Raw genomic sequence first — 19,147 nt, 5'->3', positions numbered from 1 at the left:
ATTCTAGATCTAGTCCTCCTCCCTGGTGAAGCAGCAGGATAAGCGTCTGCGACTTCTCCAGTCTACATCACAAGGTTCGGTTCTGCGGACTCCCAGATCTAAATCGTCTTCATCCTTCTGCTGGGTTCCACCATACTGATGTAGAAGCGAGGAAGCTTTCATCGTCTTCATCTTCTCGGTCGCCCGTGAAGCAACAGCGACAAAGCGTCAAATCTTGGCAACCGAACTCTGCATCCGACCTCTCTAATACCTCCGTCTTTGCATCTCTCCTCCTCTCCTGCCTCCGTCTCTGCATCTCTCCTCCTCCTCTCTATTGTTGTTGCGTTGAGTGACTCTGGAGGCAGAGAGACACAGGTCGCCACCTGTGTCTCTCCGCCCCCTTCCCTTCCCCGCTTTCTGATTCTCCTTTCTCTCTCTATTTTTCCTTCTCTCAATCTCATCTACTACCTGATTCTATGTTGTTTCTCATCTCCTCTATATCCTGATTCTTCTCTCTTTCCCTCTGCTTCTTCTCCTCTCGATCTCATCTCCTCCTTGTTTCCCTACCATTGCTTCCATCCATGGTTATCAAAGCGGCCGCCTAGGCAGCAAAGCGGTTTTTGAACAACTTAAATTGTAACCACTTAACTAACGAGCTGATTTCTTGCCGCTTTTTTGCTTAGACACTACCGCTTTGCCGCCTTTTGCGCCATATTGCCGCCTAGATGCTAAAGCAGCCGCGTTTTTTTCATTTTTTAATTTGTGCATATTATTTTTTTTAATCATAATTTATTCTACAATGCCGTATATAAATTTAAATATGTGAGCCATTTTGGAATCAAGGCCCAATTTGCAAATGAACTCCGAGGCCCAAAATGCCCGTTGGCAACAGAATGTGAAGCGAGCCATATTCAACATTGATAATCAATGAATCATTAAATAAACAATAACTTGGAAATCGGAATAATGAGATCTATTAATTTATCATGTCGGCACTGTTTGGTTAAAAAAAGGGAAAAATGGATACATCAATTCTGATTCCAATTTGAATATTATTTATGTATATTTAACAAAAAAGTCATGTTAAAAATAATTCATGAGCCATATTCAACATCGATAATCAATGAATCATTAAATAAACAATGACTTGGAAATCGGAATAATGAGCAATATTCATAATTGTGATTCTTGAATTTTTTTATTTTTATTTTTATGAATGTGATTGTTGAATGTATGTTTAGTACATTAGTTTATTATAAAAAGTATTTGTATTAAAAAGTAGTTTAAAAGTAGTTAAACTAAAAATATTGACCAAACCGCTTTGGTCGCTTTATTGCCGCTTAGTCGCCTAAATGCCAAGACGGAGCCCCAATCGCTTTGCCGCTTTAACAACCATGCTTCCATCTTCTCCCCTCTCCTCTCTACCATCTCCTTTGTCCGGAAAAAAAAAAATTTGAGATTAGCCGTTTCAGGGTTCCGTATATGGTCGTTGATGATTTATGTTTCAGTGGTCTCTCTAGTTTTAGGGAAGCCCTGAGGGCCACTATTGCCGATCTCCCAAGTTCTATTTCGTTCCAAGTTATGGTCTCATCTCCTTCCTCTTCTCTCCTTCTCTCTCCCCTTTCTGTTTTTGGTTTCAGCTTGCTCGTCTTGGGTTCTTGTCCTTAATGGCTCTTCTGGTGTGGGGGAAGCCCTAAGGGCCATTATAGTTGTTTTCTCCGAATCGAGCTCATTCTCAGATCCAGATGTTTCTCCTTCTTTGGCCCTCTCTCCTTCCTGTATCATGGTTTCATTCTGTTCGTCAAGGGTACTAGCCTCTGATGGTCTCTTTAGCTTTGGGGGAAGCCATGAGAGCCATCATTGTTGAACTCTCCGAACTTCTCCAACCCTGATATATTCTCTTCTTATCGGCTCCCTTGTGTTGATTCCAGCCCTTTTCTCCCTTTGCTTTTCCTTCTCTTCCCTTCCTGTTTCTAGTATTTTCTCAATTTTGTCGAGGGTTTAGCCATTGATGGATTCTTTGGCTTTGGAGGAAAGCCATGAGGGCTCTAGATTTTGAACTCTCTAATTATTCTGGAGTCTAATCTATTCTTCGCTCTTTCTCTCTTTCTTGTGTTGCTACCTACCCTTGCAAATGTGATGCTGCTATGTGGATCCATGTGCAAAGTATGGCTATGGATCTCTTGTGCTATATAACAAGTTGCTATTGTTATTGCCCTTATATTATTGCTTGGCTCATTGTCTCGACCTTGAGCCTCTTTGCTTGTGTATCTATTTGCTTTAATTGTTGCTAGTTGCTTGGCCCATTGCCTCTTAGGTTGCTTGTTAGCTGAGGCATTTTTCTCACTCTGTCGCTTGTGCTATTGTATTTTCTTCTTTTGGTAATGAATTATTTAATCATCCAAAAAAAAGTTAGCACCTTCATATATAACCAAACCCATGCATTAAGGATGATGAGGGACAAGTGTCAGGGTGAGTTAGTGAGGCCAAGCATAACCAGATTTGTTACTAATTGGATAGCACTGCAGAGCTTTAAGAGTAGGAAGACTAGCCTTAGGAGCATGTTTGCATCAGAGGAGTGGTTTAACTGGGAGGATTCTTCATCAGTGGAAGGAAGGAGAGCATAGTTGACCATACTCGATGAGACTTTCTGGCACAATGTGAGGATAGTGGTGAAGATGCTTGAGCCTGTGGTACATGTGTTGAGGATGGTAGATTAGCAAATAAAACCTACTCTACCACACATATTTGTTGCAGTAGAGAGGATGAAGTAGCAAGTTGCTCAGGTCCACCCACACGGCAACAAGAGAGTCATCCAAATCATCGAACTTAGATGGCAGTCTATATTGCAACATCCACTGCATAAGGCTGGTGAGTTGTTAAGTCTAGTATTTTAATTTAATTTTCATTATGTTATCACACTATTAAGCATTAACTATTCCCTTTTATGACATACTTTTTCTTACACAGCATACTATTTAAGTCCCAAGTACCATTACAAGGACAATCTTGGGATGAGGCAAGATTTGATGGATGTTGTCCAAACTGTAGTGGAGAAGTTTGAACCGGATTCATCTAAACAAGCAGTCATCCTTATGGAGGTGAGATAGTGATTTGAATCATTTAATATTCACAATTCATAATTTTATACTAAGTCATTAACCTAGTAACTAGTTATTGTTTTTTCTCTTTATATATTAGATAAAGGCTTTTAGGGATGCCACTAAGAGCTTCGGTCGTGCTATGGTTGTATCGGGATGGGAATCCGCCCCTGCGGGTAAGTTCATTCATTTATTTCATTATATATTTAATTATTATATTCTATCTTTAATTTAGTTATTTAAGTATTAAAATGACTTAGAGTCCATGTTTTGTTGCAGGTGAGTGGTGGTTGCAATTTGGACGTGACTCACACCACTTGAGTGTGATTGCAAGCAAAGTGCTCTCCCAGACATGTTCTGCCACTGGTTGTGAGTGAAACTGGAGCACCTTCAACCTCATTCACTCGAAGAGGCGCAACCAATTGGGTGTGAAGCATCTAGAGGACCTTGTCTACATACACTATAATATGAGACTGAGAGAGGATCATATTAAACAGGGGATGAACAGAGAGAGTACCAATATCGAGTTAGCCGACATATTTGAGATTGATGATGATGATAACCTAGTAGTTGACTGGATCAGGGACAGTGGATAGCCATTGCTGGATGAGGAGGGAGGTCGTCCCGGTAGACAGATTGTAGAGGAGATGGGGACTGATGTGGAGGACTTCATGGCCCAAAAGGGAGGGCACATGCAGAGCCCTCCCGTCCCTTCGTGCCACACCCTAGAGCATCCACCCAGAGTGAGGATTTGATTGTCTGGTCCGACACTAAGGATGAGGTGACTCAGGCCTTCGACGATGACGATGATGGTGGTGATGATGACGATAGCGATGATGATGACAATAGCGGTGATGATGGAGGGGATGAGGAGGGGATGAGGAGGGTGTTGGACCTCGTGATCAGGATTCAGCTGATCCTAGGGCAGACCACCACCACCACCACAACGTGAGAGCCAAGGGTGGGGAGGACGACCACCGAGATTCACAGGCAAGAGTCAGTTCACCCACGCGACACAGGATTCAGACCATATTGGAACTGCATCTCGAGGCCAAAATGTTTCCTCTAGATATTTGAGGAAGGGGAAGGGGAGACAGCACGGCTGTAGCACAGAGGACACGCCATTATATGGGTCCTACTGTCCAGCCGATGCCGAGAGCTTGGTGGGATCTATAAGATCGATGAGCATTGATGATACTAGAGACTCCACCTCCAGAGGATCTGGATGGCATAGGCCTGCAAAGTCCTCATATGATACTGTTGTGGAGAGTATTGGTTCTACCAAGTCGACTTATGGTTATGGACCATATGGTATCCCTCTTGGCTATCAGATTCAGGGTCAAGCCAGTCAGCCACTAGTGGAGCCTTATAGTTATGGAGCAACCTATGGAGCTTATGGTGTCCCTCCCACTGTCACCTATCGGAGTCAGCCACTGGGACCTTATCAGTATGGACCTTATCCTTCTCCTGACAGCCAGGTGCTCTTTCATTTGTTGAGTAGATCTTCCACTCTATTCCACAGCCAGAAGGCCCACCACCACCAGTTCCTTGTTTGGAGATTCACAACTTCCCACCGTCAGAAAATCTTATGCATGTGAATGAGGCCATGTACAAAGATGTTGTTGTTGACTACGTCCAAAACTATATGGGGCGAACATCATAGGACTTGTATTGTCATTTGTATGGGGTGCAGACGGAAGAGGGAGACATTGAATAGAATAGACTTGTAAGTTGTAACATTTTCGCTTCTTCTCTTATGTACTATATACTTGGAAAGTTGGATGTTACATTTTCAGTGGTTTTTTTAGTAAACTAGTAGTTTTATAGTGTTTATTATGCTTGAAATAGGTAGTATGCAAGAATCTAAATCAATTTGAGCCCATATGAGGCCCGAAATTAAGGTTACAAGTGTGCAGAAAAAAGTGTTCAGTTTCGGTTGAAATTTCGACCTTTTGCAAAGTCGAAATTTCTCCCTTGGTGCATGACCCATGTGCAGCCCCATGGCACACGAGGGTCATGCCCCTTTACACTAGGGATACTTTCCTACAATGAATTACATCAGAAAAGAAAGAAAATATAACATTGAGAAAATAAAATTGTTCAAAAGGTTTCCAGATTAGAGAGATCTTTAAATATCCTCAAACCCAGTTGCAAGATCTTCAAATATCTTTAAATATTACTATCCTAAAAAAGACTTGCTTGACACCCAAGCAACAAAAAGGAAAAGAACTAAACTGAAATAAAAAGTAACTAAAGAAGGGAGAAAAATGAGCATGTGCATGACCCATGTGCACCCTGATGGTACACAAGGGTCATACCCCTTTACAATAATATTCATCAACAGTTTATATACATTATATTTTACTTCATCACTTCTGTGCATAGTGTAACTATGCTATCTCCCAATTTCTTTATATATCATTCGTGCCAATGATTGGCAATTTCACAAGTTGACCAGGCTTCCAATTACATCCACTCATACCTGACATATATATAAGGAAAAAGATGAGGCCATTCTCAGTGGTATTGGAAACAAATAGGAAGTAATGAAACTGACCTTTACCAACACCTTCAAGCAAGAGTTCTGCACATTGTAAGGCTGGCTCATACACATTTTCAGGAAACATTACATGCCCAAATCTTGCAGCAGCATAACCCATATCTCTTGCAAGATCAATCTGAAACCACCTAAAGTTCCATTATAAAGAAAAACTCAGAGCACCTTCCATTGCTAGAGTATAACAAAAGGGAACTAAAGCAGCTTAAATTTCATGTAATGGTTAAAGAACATTTAGTTAATGACAAAATATACATAAATGCGGTATTATCTGAGAAAATTTACCAGTGAATCTTCAAAAGGCACTGTAAGCAACACAAGTTTCTAAAAATTATGATAGAAACTAATGTAGTAGTTATCAAATAAAGTGAGAGCATAAGATTATTTACAATTCTATCTCTTTCGTCAGTATTCTGAAGTAGAAATTATGTTCCTTTTGATCTATACACTCTAACAAGTAACAAAAAGCGGGCTGGGGTGCAAACGGTGCTATTATGGTATACTAGTTCATCTTATCTTATACTTTATTTTGGGTAAATCTCATCTTTTACATGTTTTTCCTCCTTAGTCTTACTTCTTTGTTTTCTGAGTTCACACCCTATTCATCAAATTTGGTATTGAGCCATGAAAGCATAATATCATGTCATATACCATAGATTAGCAGGTCACCATATCAAAGCTTGTTTATCAAAGCTCATCCCCACAGGACTTGGATGCGAATTTATTTTGTTTCATCTATATAATCTCTCAAGCAGTACGATTTTAAGCAGCAAGGACACTATCACAGAAGTCAGCATCTGAAACAGCCCCCATCAGTCCAGCAGAAAGTTAAATGGCTTATACAAAAAATGGGAGAGCCGGTTCCCTACGATGACATGGACACAGGAATTCAACAGAACGAAATTTTGAAGAACTCATGTCTGTTGTATTTGACCCTCTACAGAGCCTGCCAAATGCGGGATCCTTGTGCACTAGGTACTACTTCTTTAATTTTAGGTATGGCACTTCTATAATATATGAAAAAGCAGCTTACTGTCCAGGACTTCCTCGGATAGGAGCACCAAAAGTGAACCCATAAAGACAAAAAAGGGAAGGAAAAGAAATCTGTACATAAGAGTTATAACAATACTTTTCCTCCTAAAGCTGAGTAAATTGTGCAAATAGAATTCTGCTGAACTAAAGAGACAATTTGATTTCCATTCTTGGTCTCTAAAGTTATAAATATAGCTTAACATCAGTAGGAGAATAGTATTTGCAGATGCCATTTCTAAATGTCAAAGAGGAAAACTACAAATTAATATATTAAAAAAGGTGCATGTTGGAGAAAGGAAAGAAAAAAAAAAGAGGAGGAAGGTGGGGCAGCATATAAGCTATACGTAAACAAATACGGTACCAAGTAATGATAACAGAATCAATGATCTAACTAAGATGAGAATGAAAAGTTTCATAGGGATGACCTGTAAAGTGGCATCTGGTCCTTGAGTCCACCAACTAGCACAAGCATCAAATTGGTGGGTAATAAAATCATTATTCCTAACCTACATTCAGAAATTCAAAAAGTGGTGAACAGTTAGTTGACATATTCGAGTCAATGTCTACAAGCACATATAAGGTAAAGATACACCAAGAAGAAACAGCGAAAAGCAGAAAGAAGATAATAGAAGTTCAAAAGGGATTTAGCAACTAGAGGTTCACTGAAACCAGATCTTCATACATTACAAATTAATTAGTGGTCAATAAGCAATCCCAAGAACTGAAAAATGTGTGATCTGATAGATAGTACTAAAAGCTTGTAGTCAGAGAAAACAAAAGATGAAAAATACAAACCTTATGAACAGCAAATTTCTCACCACATCGGGAATCTATTACTGTCACAAATTCTTCAGGAATGAGTTTGTGCTGAGTAAATGGCCACCAAAAAATATCCCCTGCCTTCTTTGGCATTTCGCGTAACCTCTCGAGTCTTTCTGAATGAGCTGATAGCATTATATTTTTCAGTGCAGAAAACACACTCTGAGATTCATCAAACCATTCCATGAGGTTGTCTGATGGATCTTGTGGAATAGGAGGAAGCACAAGCACAGGCACCCTAGGAGGACCCAAAGGAAAGAAAGAAACCACAAACACGAATAGTAAGGACACAGTGACAGTAGCTGTTTCAAAAGAAGCACATAGAACAGGCCAAGCATCAACTCTATTGCAATTCACAAATATAATAATAAGTAGCCAAAAGTATTTGTTAAAGAAAATATCAAAACTAGTCAGTTACCTGTCCTGCAGATACGAAGACAAGGGAATCTCGTTTACCAGCCCATGATCTTCAAAAATAACAGCAACAACATCATATCCGCGAAGTTTTAGGCTCTCGTATGCTGAAACAGTCCCAGATATACCACCCAACCTGCCATCCCCCACAAGAATAGCAGGCAACCTGAAAGGCCTGTTATATCGGAAGAGTGTAAGCATGATTATAAAAGAGTTGCAAATAGTAACACTTATCATAGCTCTAGAAACACGTCACTGAAATGTAACAATGGACACTAATGATATGTATACTTGAGGACATATTTCTGGAGAGTTGATGGTACAGACTCTTTAAGTTGTGAATCATAAAGATGATAAGCCCAGAACCTGCATATTCTTGTCCCTACTCACTTTTCTGGGGTTGCATGTTGTTCCTCAAGTTCAAGTTCTTGAACCTTGAGTAAGGTTTCCCCAATTTTTCTTCAACTTGATGTGCCACCTGAACTACTTCCTTGGTAGTATCCAATCTACTGGCAGAAAGTATGAAACAAATGCAGATGTAAAGGTTTGCCAGCATAAGCCAGTAACAGTTTACCAGTAGTATCCCAGGATAAGCCAAGAAAGGTTTACCATTAGCATCCCTTATCAACTCACCATACACTGCTGCTGCATCTACTAAAGCCCAATCACAGTGCAAAGCCACCGTATGACTGGGTGGCTTATTTCATGAGCAGGATGGATTAACATCATAAGGGCCTGTTTGGTTACATGAGTCTGGAGATTTCAAATATCTAAAGATTTGAAATCTATAGATTTCAAATCTATAGAGTTATAATTTATAAAATTAGGTGTTTGGTTGTGGAATGAAATCTGTGAATTCATCATAAAAAATTATTTGATCGACGTGATTTTTGTAAATGTGTAAATGTAAAGCTTTTTTGAAATCTCTGGATTTCACCCCTTACCCATAAATCTACAGATTCACGTTTTTAGTGTAAAAAGGTGAATCTCTAGATTTCATGAATCTAGAGATTTTTACAACCAAACGGGTATAATTATCAGATTCATGAATCCAGAGATTTGAAATCTCTGGATTCATGTAACCAAACAGGCCCTAAATTAACTCAAACAAGTCACAGTGGTTTTGGCTTTTTTCCCCATGAATCAACCATGAGCTTTTCCGGTGATCCTCCGGTGATGTCTCCTTCCCTTTCTCCGTTACCCCTCTCTCCCCCACCTTCGCCTGTCTCTTCCCCCTCAATCGAACCTCCTTTACCACCAGCTAAACCTTGGATTTTTTTTTCTCTGAACCTTCTCTCCCTACTGGAAATCTTAACCTTCCTTCCCCCAACCACCAAAAATCACCCCCCTCTTGCTCACTGTCCTTCCTCCTCCACTGCTCCCGGTGTCTCCCGCTGGAAAACTGCCATTATTGGCCAATTTCTTGGTCCCGTTCCTCCTTTCAACATCCTTAAAGCTTCCCTTTCCAAACAATGGAAGTCTTCGGGCCTCATGGATGCTTACCTTTTAGATTCTGGAATTTTCCTCTTCAATTTCTCTTCCCCTGACTGTCAAGATCGTCCTCTGGTTGGCTCTCCTTGGTCTGTGGGAAAATCTCAAATTTTAGTCAAGCCTTGGTCTCAATCTTCGCCTCTCCGCAAGGTCGACTTTAACTCTCTTCCCCTGTGGATCAACCTTCCTGGTCTGCCTCTCGAGTTCTGGAATTGTGATTGCCTTAGTAGAATCGGCTCTGCTATTGGTACTCCCCTGCGCGCGATGTCAAGACTCTCAACATGGAGAAGCTCCGTATGCCGATTATGTGTGGACTTCCCTGCTACTAAACCTCTTCCTGCTTCGATCTCCAGCTCTGATAATAATGGCCTGCTGTATGATCAAGTTATTGTTTATGATTGGTTTCCTTTGCATTGTGATATCTGTCTCTCATTCGGTCACGATAGTGCTTCCTGTTGCTCAACGGACCTCTCTCAGACGATAGACACTGCTGTTCAAGATGTCTCTGCTGTTCCCGTTCTTGAGAAAATGCCCCCATAGCTCCTCCGCGAACCATTGATATCTTGGAAAAGATCACTACTTCGGTTCCCTCTGCTCCATCCACAGCTGTTGAAGAAGCCGGCATTAATGATGATTCAAACCCTTTCATAGTCAAAACTTACCGGTAACTCGGGAAGAGGAAACAGGGTGCCTCCACCGGCGACTTGCGCTGCTCCCAAAGCCATGAAAAGTTCTGCTACAACCTGCAAATCCCCGATTCCGCCGCAAACCCGCATCTCACGACAGGGCTCGCTACTGCTGCCGCTACTCGATGCTTCTCCTAGCTTCGCACCTCGGAGACAACTCCCAAGGATCCGAAAGTCAAGCTCCGACCCGACCGATCATCGACCGGGTATGTCCCGTCCTGGAAAAGTTTCTCAATCTCCCTCCTTTCACGAATCTAGTTCTCTTACAAGCTCCGCCTCTACCCAGAATTCCAAAACCCTCTTTTATCACCTCGCTAACCCCTTCTTAGACCAGTGACCCATCATTTCTGGTTCAACCCTATCCAAAACCATCACCTCAAACACCCCTTACCCGATAAAGCCCAATTCCACTTTTCATAAACCCAAAACTTGTCCTGGCCCATCTACCTCTCTTTCCCATTTGCCTCCCATTTTACTTGGACCTTCCCTGACTTTGCCTGGCCCATCAAAAGCCCCCAGCCATATTACCCATAAGCCCATTATTCCCTTAAAACCCACTGCTTCCAACTTACTTCACTTAACCAGTTCCTCTCTTAAGCCCGCCACAGCCATCCCTCCCCTTAACCGATTACACGCCACCAACAAAAGACAGCCCATTGACCTCAACTCCCCCAACCCCCTGTCCTCTGTCACTCAACCCGTAGCCATTGAACCAGACCATTTGCTCACCCCTACAACAAGCTTTCCCATCCATGAACCTTCATCCCCAAACTCCAACTGCTCCATTGACCCGGACCCCTTTGTAACCCCATCTCCCCCCAGCTCCCCCCTATGTGAGTTTCCAACCTTCAACTCCTTTTCTTTGATTGCCACTAATTCCCCTCTATGCTCTTCCCCCAACAGCAACTTAGATGCCCCCTCTCCTTTTGATCCTTATGTCTGAGTTCTTTATCTGGAATGTCAGGGATCTCAATACCCTGGCCAAGCAAGCTGAGATTAAAAATACAATTAAGACCTCAAAAGTCTCTTTGTGTGCCCTTCGCTTTGTGTGCCCTTCTCGAAACCCATGTCCAAGTGGACAATGCTCATCGGATTGCCCAATCTATAGCCCCTTCTTGGTCTTTCATCTCCAACTATTCCGACTCTCCTAATGGTCATATCTGGATCCTTTGGGACTCTGCTGTTTTCCAAATCTCTCTTCTTAGATCCTCCCCTCAACTCATGCATCTCAGCATTCTCTCAAATAACTTGCCCCCTTTTCTCCTCTCCATTGTTTATGGTTTCAACCGAGTTGCTGATCGCGCCCCCCTTTGGGAGGCTATCCATTCTATTTCTTCCTCATCTCCGGAGCTCCCTTGGGGCATCAGTGGGGACTTTAACATCATCCATTTTTCTCATAAGCGTGTTGGAGGTTCCTCCCCAATTCTTGCCACGATGGGAGACTTTAATGCCTACTTAGATGATTCTGGTATTTCTGACCTTCGTTGGTCCGGCCACCCCCTTACGTGGCATAATCACCGTTCCGGTCATGCCAGAATCGCCTCAAAGCTTGATCGTTTCCTCTCTAATGCCCCTTGGTTCTCCTCCTTCCCAGCCTCCAATGCCTATTTCTCCAATTTCAATATCTCTGACTACTCCCCCTGTTTTGTCCAACTCGCTCCCCCCTCCTTGATTGGTCCCAAGCCCTTCAAATTCTTCGACATGTGAACTTCAAGTCCTTCTTTCCTCCCCACTGTCATGGAAGCCTGGGCGAAGCCTGTCCATTGTTTCTCCCTTCCTCTCATTGCCTTCGCTCGCAGGCTTCGCAACACTAAGGAAGCCCTTCGCTCCTGGAACTCTTCCACCTTTGGGAATATTTCCTCCAGCCTCTCCACCTGTCACTCTAATCTCCTTCAGGTCCAATCTCTCCTTCAAAATGATCCCTTCAATCCCTCTCTTGCTGAAGACAAAAGGACCCTTTCCTCTGATCTCTCCTCCCTCCTTGCCTCTGAGGAAAGCTTTCTCCATCAGAAAGCTAGAATCAAATGGCTTGAGCTTGGGGACTCAAATTCTGCTTATTTTCACCGCTCCCTCAAAGCTCGAAATAATCTTGACTCCATTCCCTTCCTCGTCACTAGTAATGGCTCTCGGATCTCTGATCCTGCTAGTATCAAGTAGGAGATTGTTTCCTTCTTTTCAAATCTCCTCTCTCCCCCCTCCATCTCTTCCCGTCCTCCTCTCCCCCCTGGCCTCATCAACAAATTCATTGATCCCTCCATCATCCCCTCCCTCTGTGCTATCCCTTCCTCTGAAGAGATTCTTCTTGCCATCCGATCCCATAAATCCAATAAAGCCCTTGGGCCGGACGGATTCAGCATGGGATTCTTTCTTGCCTCTTGGGATTTCATCAAGAATGACCTTGTTCAGGCCATCCGCAGTTTTTTCTCCAATCCTTGTCAGCTCTCCTCCATCAATCAAACTTTCCTTTGCCTCATTCCCAAGAAGCAAGGAGCCTCCTCCCTCTCTGACTTCTGTCCTATCTCCCTTTGTAACCTCATCTACAAATTCATCTCTAAAGTCCTATAGAATAGGCTAAAAAAGACTCTCCCATCTCTTGTTAGCCCAAATCAGTCTGCTTTTATCTCGGGGCGTAGTATTGAGGACAACATCCTCCTCTGTGCGGAAGTTGTCCGCGGCTTCTAAAGATCTACGCACTCCCCGGCTGCTCTTTTAAAGGTTGATCTTCATAAAGCCTTTGATTCTATTCACTGGGACATCATTAGTGATGTTCTCTCTTCCATGGGCTTCCCTCTCCCCTTCATTCACTGGATTGAAATCTGTAACTCTACGCCCCGCTTCTCCATTCTCACCAATGGCTCTCCTACAGGCTTCTTCTCGTTCCGCGTTGGCATTCGCCAAGGCTGCCCTCTCTCCCCCTACCTCTTTACTTTAGCTTTAGAAGTTCTCTCCCGCATCCTTCAATCCAAAACCGGTCAGCTCCTCATCTCTCCCATCTCCAAGTGTAGGTCCCTTAATCTTACCCATCTTGCCTTTGCTAATGATCTTATGATCTTCTCCAAAGCGGATCATCAATCCATTTCTTCCATTCTCTTTGCCCTCTCACTTTTAGAATCCCTTTCTGGCCTTGGTGTCAACCTTGATAAATCCACTATCTTCCTCTCTGGGGTTTCTGATCAGCTTCGTTCCTCTCTTCTTTTGCTCTCGGGCTTTATGCTTGGATCCTTTCCCGTCGTCTATCTTGGGCTTCCTCTCATCCCTGGCAGGCTTACCCGCCACCATTGCCTTCCAATGCTTGACCATATTCGTAAGAAGCTCCAACTCTGGAAGGGTAAGCTTCTGTCCTTTGCCGGAAGAGTGGTCCTCATTCGCTCTGTGCTTCAATCCTCTTATCTCTACTGGTGTGGGATCTTCTCCATCCCCAAATCTATCGTCCATGATATGGAATCCCTGTTCTGCGGCTTTCTTTGGAAAGGGAGGGAGGCCACCCATTTCATCCATCCTGTCTGTTGGTCAACCATTTGCCGCCCAACCTTTGAGGGAGGCCTTGGCATCCGTAGGATCTCTGATGTCAACCTCGCTTGTCTTCTCAAACTCATTTGGAAAATTGCCTCTAAGCAAGATTCCATTTGGGTTAATTGGGTTCATTCTCACCTTCTTCGCTCTAACTCCTTCTGGACTTCTCCCTTGCCCTCCAATCCTTATTGGGTCTGGAGGAAACTCCTCTCCCTTCGTCCTCTAGCTCTCACTGCTATTTCTACCATCATCTCCTCTGGACCTTCCACCTCCTTTTAGCTAGACCCGTGGCATCCGATGGGCATTCTCTACACTCATTTTGGTCTCCGTACTGTTTATGACTCCCGAATCCCCAAGATACCCCGTTGTCTGCTTTTATCTCTGATGGCTCCTGGAACCCCGCTCCCCTTCCCCTTCTCACACAGGTTTGGGATACTCTTCCCCCTATCGTTAGCTCTGCCCACGACCTCACTGTTTGGCTCCCTTCCCCCACCAAAATCTTTTCCACCTCCTCTGCATGGCATCACCTTCATACCCATAACCCCAAACCCCCCTGGGTTTCCTTGGTCTGGTTCAAAGGCTTCATCCCTCGCCACTCCCTTACCCTTTGGAGAGTTCTCAACCAAGCTATCCCCACCCAATCTTTCCTCATTAGCCGCCATATCCCAGTCAACCCCAACTGCATCCTCTGCTAGAACGACTTGGAAAACATTGATCACCTCTTCTTCTCTTGCCCTTTCTCTAGATATATCTGGAGAAAAGCCCTTGCTTCTATTTGGCCCCGTTCGAGGCGCTCCTATGGGTTTGCGCATGATTGGTCTTGGATGGTGAGAAACTTTTCAGGCTCTTCCATTTGTGATCGGATTGGTAAGCTTGTTTTCTGTGCCTTTATTCACCACATTTGGTGGGAGCGTAATCTCAGGAGATGGACGTCCAAATCTCGCTCTATTGACTTGATTTGGAAAGCCATCTATTTTGATGTTTCCTCTAAGCTGTTAGTTACCCCCCATCCCCCTATTGATGATACCCCAAGGAACAGATTCATTGTTGTCTCCTGGGGTCTCAGCTCTTCTTTCGGCCTTGTATCGTTGTTTCCGTTCTTTTAATATACTTATTTATTCATCCAAAAAAAAAAAAAAGTTGGAGTTTAGACAAAATAACTAACCTACTACCCATGCAAGCAAATGAAAGATTCAATTTTGGCTTTAAATATGTGAACAAAAGATGAACCTACATCATATTTCCCAATTAATGCTCAATAACACCATCATATAACACAATGGAAGACTTAAATAATCATAATTGACATCAGGTTAAATAAATCCAACATCTAAATATGCTGGTACAGAGAAGTTAAATAAATCTTCATACATCCATATCCATAAATCTCAAACTTGCCAAATCATCTAAGTTTAAATCCAAATCCAAATTCATTAAAATCTTGAAATGATTTGATATATCATAACATTCAACTCACTGGGCAGTCTGCTGCCAGGGTAAATTTCTATACCCGAACTAGGTTATGAAATCTCCTCTAGTAGTGTGCACAGTTTCCCTCCCCTTCCCTGCTTATTTTGCAAATGTGGGAAAGCAGCAATTTCAGATCGCCTAGGGACATAACCACTGCATGATTGGCAGTTTGCTCGACCTGGCCAGTATTGGCCCTGTGGACCAGGTCTGAATCCTGGGTTCTGGACTGTCCCAGCACACTGTGGTTTGGAATAGAAGGTAACGCCATGCTTAACAGATTAAGACAACAAACCTCCCAAGGCACCAGCCCTACCACTTGAATCAAAGCCTGCATTACAACCTCAAGTCCATGTTGCTGCACATAGTTTATCACCATCTCTTGCTACTATCCAGAAGCTACAACTGCAGCTAGATGTTGTGCCCCCAGCATCTGGCAGAGCACGACTGGCAATGGACACTCTGTCTCACCACCTCAACTCCTTTCACACCCACCCCTCGGTATTTAGCAGACCCCTGTACAACCCTCAGCCAAGCAGTTTTGCAATCTTCATTGTTGACTTATTTTAAGAAAACAATATGAAATCGAAGTCAAAATCCAACCAAAGAGAACCTACACCAATAACACTCAAAGCATTCTTTCCAAGAACTAAAGTCTCCTGTCTGATTCCAGCAATTAGTTTTAGCTTACATTGCTCACAATCACTATTGAAAGATTCCATCAATGTTATTATAAAATATGCTATCTACTTCTGTTATAGTATTCACTTGTTTTTTGGGCAATAGTATTTACTTCAGTGATAGTATTTCGGCCAATTATTATTTTAAGTTATCATCTTGTTTGACTTGGCAGACTGTAATCATCAACAACAGCCACAAATATAGTGGTTCATCCGTATTCTCTTGAACAGAGCAAACCAGTCTAGAGAAACAATTGAAAAGCTAAACAGACTAAACACGCACCTATACAAGTCGCATTGGAGAGTACCCGATGGCCCCGGACTCGCAACACCGCCAGCTGTTTCAATTAAGCACCAGATCCCTTCCTTCCGATCATAGCCATCATCTATGGAGCAAACCTCAAGACATTTCTGCAAGGAATCCAACAACTGCGAATCAGGCACAACAGCACCTTCTCTCTCAGCAGCAAGGTGCGGCGAAATCGCCTCTTCCCAAGCATACATTGTCTTACAAACCAATTTTGACTTCACTACTCCAGCATTCTCCTTCTGTTCTCTCCTCTCCTCATAACAACATAAATTCCTAAATCCACCCTCATTTCCCTTCACCATTTCAGCTCCCATCACCTCTGCCGCAGCCGAAACCGAAACCTTCACAACATGATCAGAAGCAAGCAAGCTAACCGGATACTTCCGACGGAGAAATATCTCGGAGCACTTCCGGTATACAAAGCGAGAATCGGAATCAGCAGGAAAGCCTGTCTGAACAGGCTTGATGTAGGAGAATATGGTTGGCTTTGGAGAGAGAGTAGAAGATGGAGAGAGCACTGAAGAGGCGATACCAGCTGAAACTAGTGTTTTCCCAAGGCCTGTATTGGAACCCCAAACCATGTAAGTAGGGTGAGAGATGTTCACGTTTATCTCAGGAACTGAAGATGTTGGAATCGATATGTATCTGCGGAAATGCAGAGAGAAAGTGTTGCAGAGAAGACGACGATGAGACTTGTTTAAGATGACAATAGTGGAAGACATGGCTTAAACCCGTAGATGGAGAAAGAGTTTGAGCTGGTCCCCGTAAACAGAGAGAGAGAGAGAAGAGAAGAGTTCACTCTGTAAAGTTCTTGAGGATATGATCCAAGTAAGCTTTGTTGGAGCTTCGTTAACGTCGCCCTCAGCTTCAAATGCGCGGTATAAGCCTATCACCTTAAAGAGGGTTAAGAGTGAAGGTGAGTAGCTCTCTAATCCGGATCGGCTCTCTCCAAGATATCTTAGGAGGCGTTTGGTTCCGCAATTCCCTGGAATTAGATTTCAGGAATCATGAGTCCAACAAAAAAACGTGTTTGGTTTAAAAATGAGTCTGATTCTAAGGGGATCATGAATCAGCTCGGATCCACGTTTTTGCCTAAAAAATGAAATCCACTGGAAACCACCTCAAGAGGTGGTTTCCAAATAGACTCATCGTTTTGAAGCTGGGGTATAAATACGATCGACTCACTTTCAGAATCACTTTTGTCGTGAAAGGATCCTCAACACCTCTTTGTCTCTGCTAGGGCTTCCGTTCCGTCATCGTCATCGTCGAGCAGCTTGTTGATCTCCAGCTTCGAGGTCTCAAATTTGATCAACACCTCTTCGTCTCTGGTAGGACTTCTGTTCCGTCATCGTCATCGTCGTCTCTGCTAGGGCTTCCGTTCCGTCATCGTCATCGTCGTCTCTGCTAGGGCTTCCGTTCCGTCATCGTCATCGTCGAGCAGCTTGTTTGGATCATCATTTCCGGGTCTCCTTTTTCAAGTTATTTTGATTGAAGAGAGTATAGTACCCAGTTGTTTGGATCATTTTCATTTTCATCGCTTTTCCTGTTGGGGAAAAAAATCTTGTGCACTGAAGGGTTTAGGGTGTTGTTTCTAGGGGTTTTTTTCTTCTTCTTCTGTGTGTTTCGGTGATTTCTGTAGTGAAGATTCACGCTTCTCTTGCATGGTTCTGTAAGGTTTGTGAGTCTTAGGTAAGAGGTTCATGTTATTGAGTCATTGTACAACAAATTTGATCAACACCTCTTCGTCTCTGCTAGGGCTTCCGTTCCGTCATCGTCATTGGCGAGCAGCTTGTTGATCTCCGGCCTTCGAGGGCTCGGCTTGTCTCAACACCTCTTCGTCTCTCGCTAGGGCTTCCATTTCGTCGTCGAGCACTTGGTGTTTCGTTGAGCTCCATTGGTTTTTTCTTTCTTCTAAGCTTCATTCACACCCATTTCTCGCAAAAAGGTAACATCTCTCTCTTATATGCCTTCACTGCAATCTATGATTTATTCTTTGTTAAGCTCTAATGTCTTGTTATCCGATCCATTGTTTGGTTTTGGCTTGCGGTTGCATCTTTTATTTCATTTTGTATTGATAGGTGATAACTAAACTATCAAATATACATGTAATTTTTTCAAATACCATTTCCATTGAAAATGATAATGTGTTTGTAATTTTATTTGTTATTCTTACAATATAAGTTTTTAGATCTGGTGCAGATCGGTGCTTTTACTTTCGAGTCAGTTCATGCATCCTCTCATAGTCCTTAGATTTTTAAAATTCTTCTTTGTCTGCTAGTAAGCTTCTTTCAAAGGGAGAAACTTAATGTTGGTAGGAGACATTCAAGTCTACATATTCACAAAAATTTGAGCTCTATATAAAAATTTGATTTGTCCAGCTTTAATAGTATCAGCAAGTGGTTGAAAGTGGGATCCTGAAACCTCTCAATGCTTTTTGAATCTCTTGATAAGGGAAAACAACAACAAGGTGGGGTTGGTAACACAGTGAATTCAGTATTAGTTATCTTATGAGTTGTGGTCAAGGAACTGGAACTAATTCAGAGGCCAAGGGCTAGCATTTGGCATTGGTAAGAGGTCAAGAACATTGCCATTGACTGGGTTTGATCTAACCCTCTTACAATGCTCGATCCGAGGTTCCAAGCAAGTTAAAACCCTTGTAGCCATGGATAATCCCATGGGATAAACAGCTTGTGTAACACGGAAAGACTCAATTTAATCAAATACACTTCCATGTATGCCCCTCGTAGCCATATTTCAAATGTATTCTCGATTAGCCGGATGGGTTCATCTATAAGCACCACACATTCTTTTGTTTGTATATGTTCATTATTTGCCACATAATGCACTCCTTTTGGGCTAAGACCTTGCAAGTAAGCATCGGAGCTCAGTACTACTGTTCACAAAACTTGGGTTTTCAGCTCAAAATGGAAGAGCTGTTCCTAGAAGATGATGGTTCGAGCCCATGTAGACTTATTTGTCTAAACAGCTCTCCACCTTCCCTGGGATATTGATCCCACACCTGTAAGAATGGGCCCTAAATTTTTTTGTGTGGGTCCTATACCCCGGTGGAGATATATTCCCACCTGTATCCATGTTGA

The 19,147-nt window shown here is 42.8% G+C and overlaps 1 protein-coding gene across 1 annotated transcript in view; it reads right to left on the bottom strand.

Annotated features, from left to right (window-relative positions):
* The window catches only part of LOC148999166 (bifunctional dethiobiotin synthetase/7,8-diamino-pelargonic acid aminotransferase, mitochondrial-like), a gene marked incomplete at its 3' end in the record, with an annotated part of 64,783 nt that extends 47,852 nt beyond the window's left edge, over nt 1-16,931 (bottom strand). The window contains 5 exon segments of the mRNA XM_089141416.1: nt 5,638-5,758; nt 7,095-7,175; nt 7,465-7,726; nt 7,907-8,077; nt 16,023-16,931. Of these exon segments, the coding sequence (XP_088997542.1) occupies nt 5,638-5,758; nt 7,095-7,175; nt 7,465-7,726; nt 7,907-8,077; nt 16,023-16,771 (1,384 nt within the window).
* Nucleotides 16,932-19,147: the final 2,216 nt, after the last annotated feature.

The sequence above is a fragment of the Hakea prostrata genome, unplaced genomic scaffold (assembly GCF_041222555.1).
Source record: "Hakea prostrata isolate BN-2017 unplaced genomic scaffold, UWA_Hpros_2 contig_31, whole genome shotgun sequence".
In the NCBI taxonomy this organism is placed as follows: domain Eukaryota; kingdom Viridiplantae; phylum Streptophyta; class Magnoliopsida; order Proteales; family Proteaceae; genus Hakea; species Hakea prostrata.
Note: the sequence above shows the minus strand (reverse complement) of the source record. Positions and strands in the feature narration are given on the sequence as shown.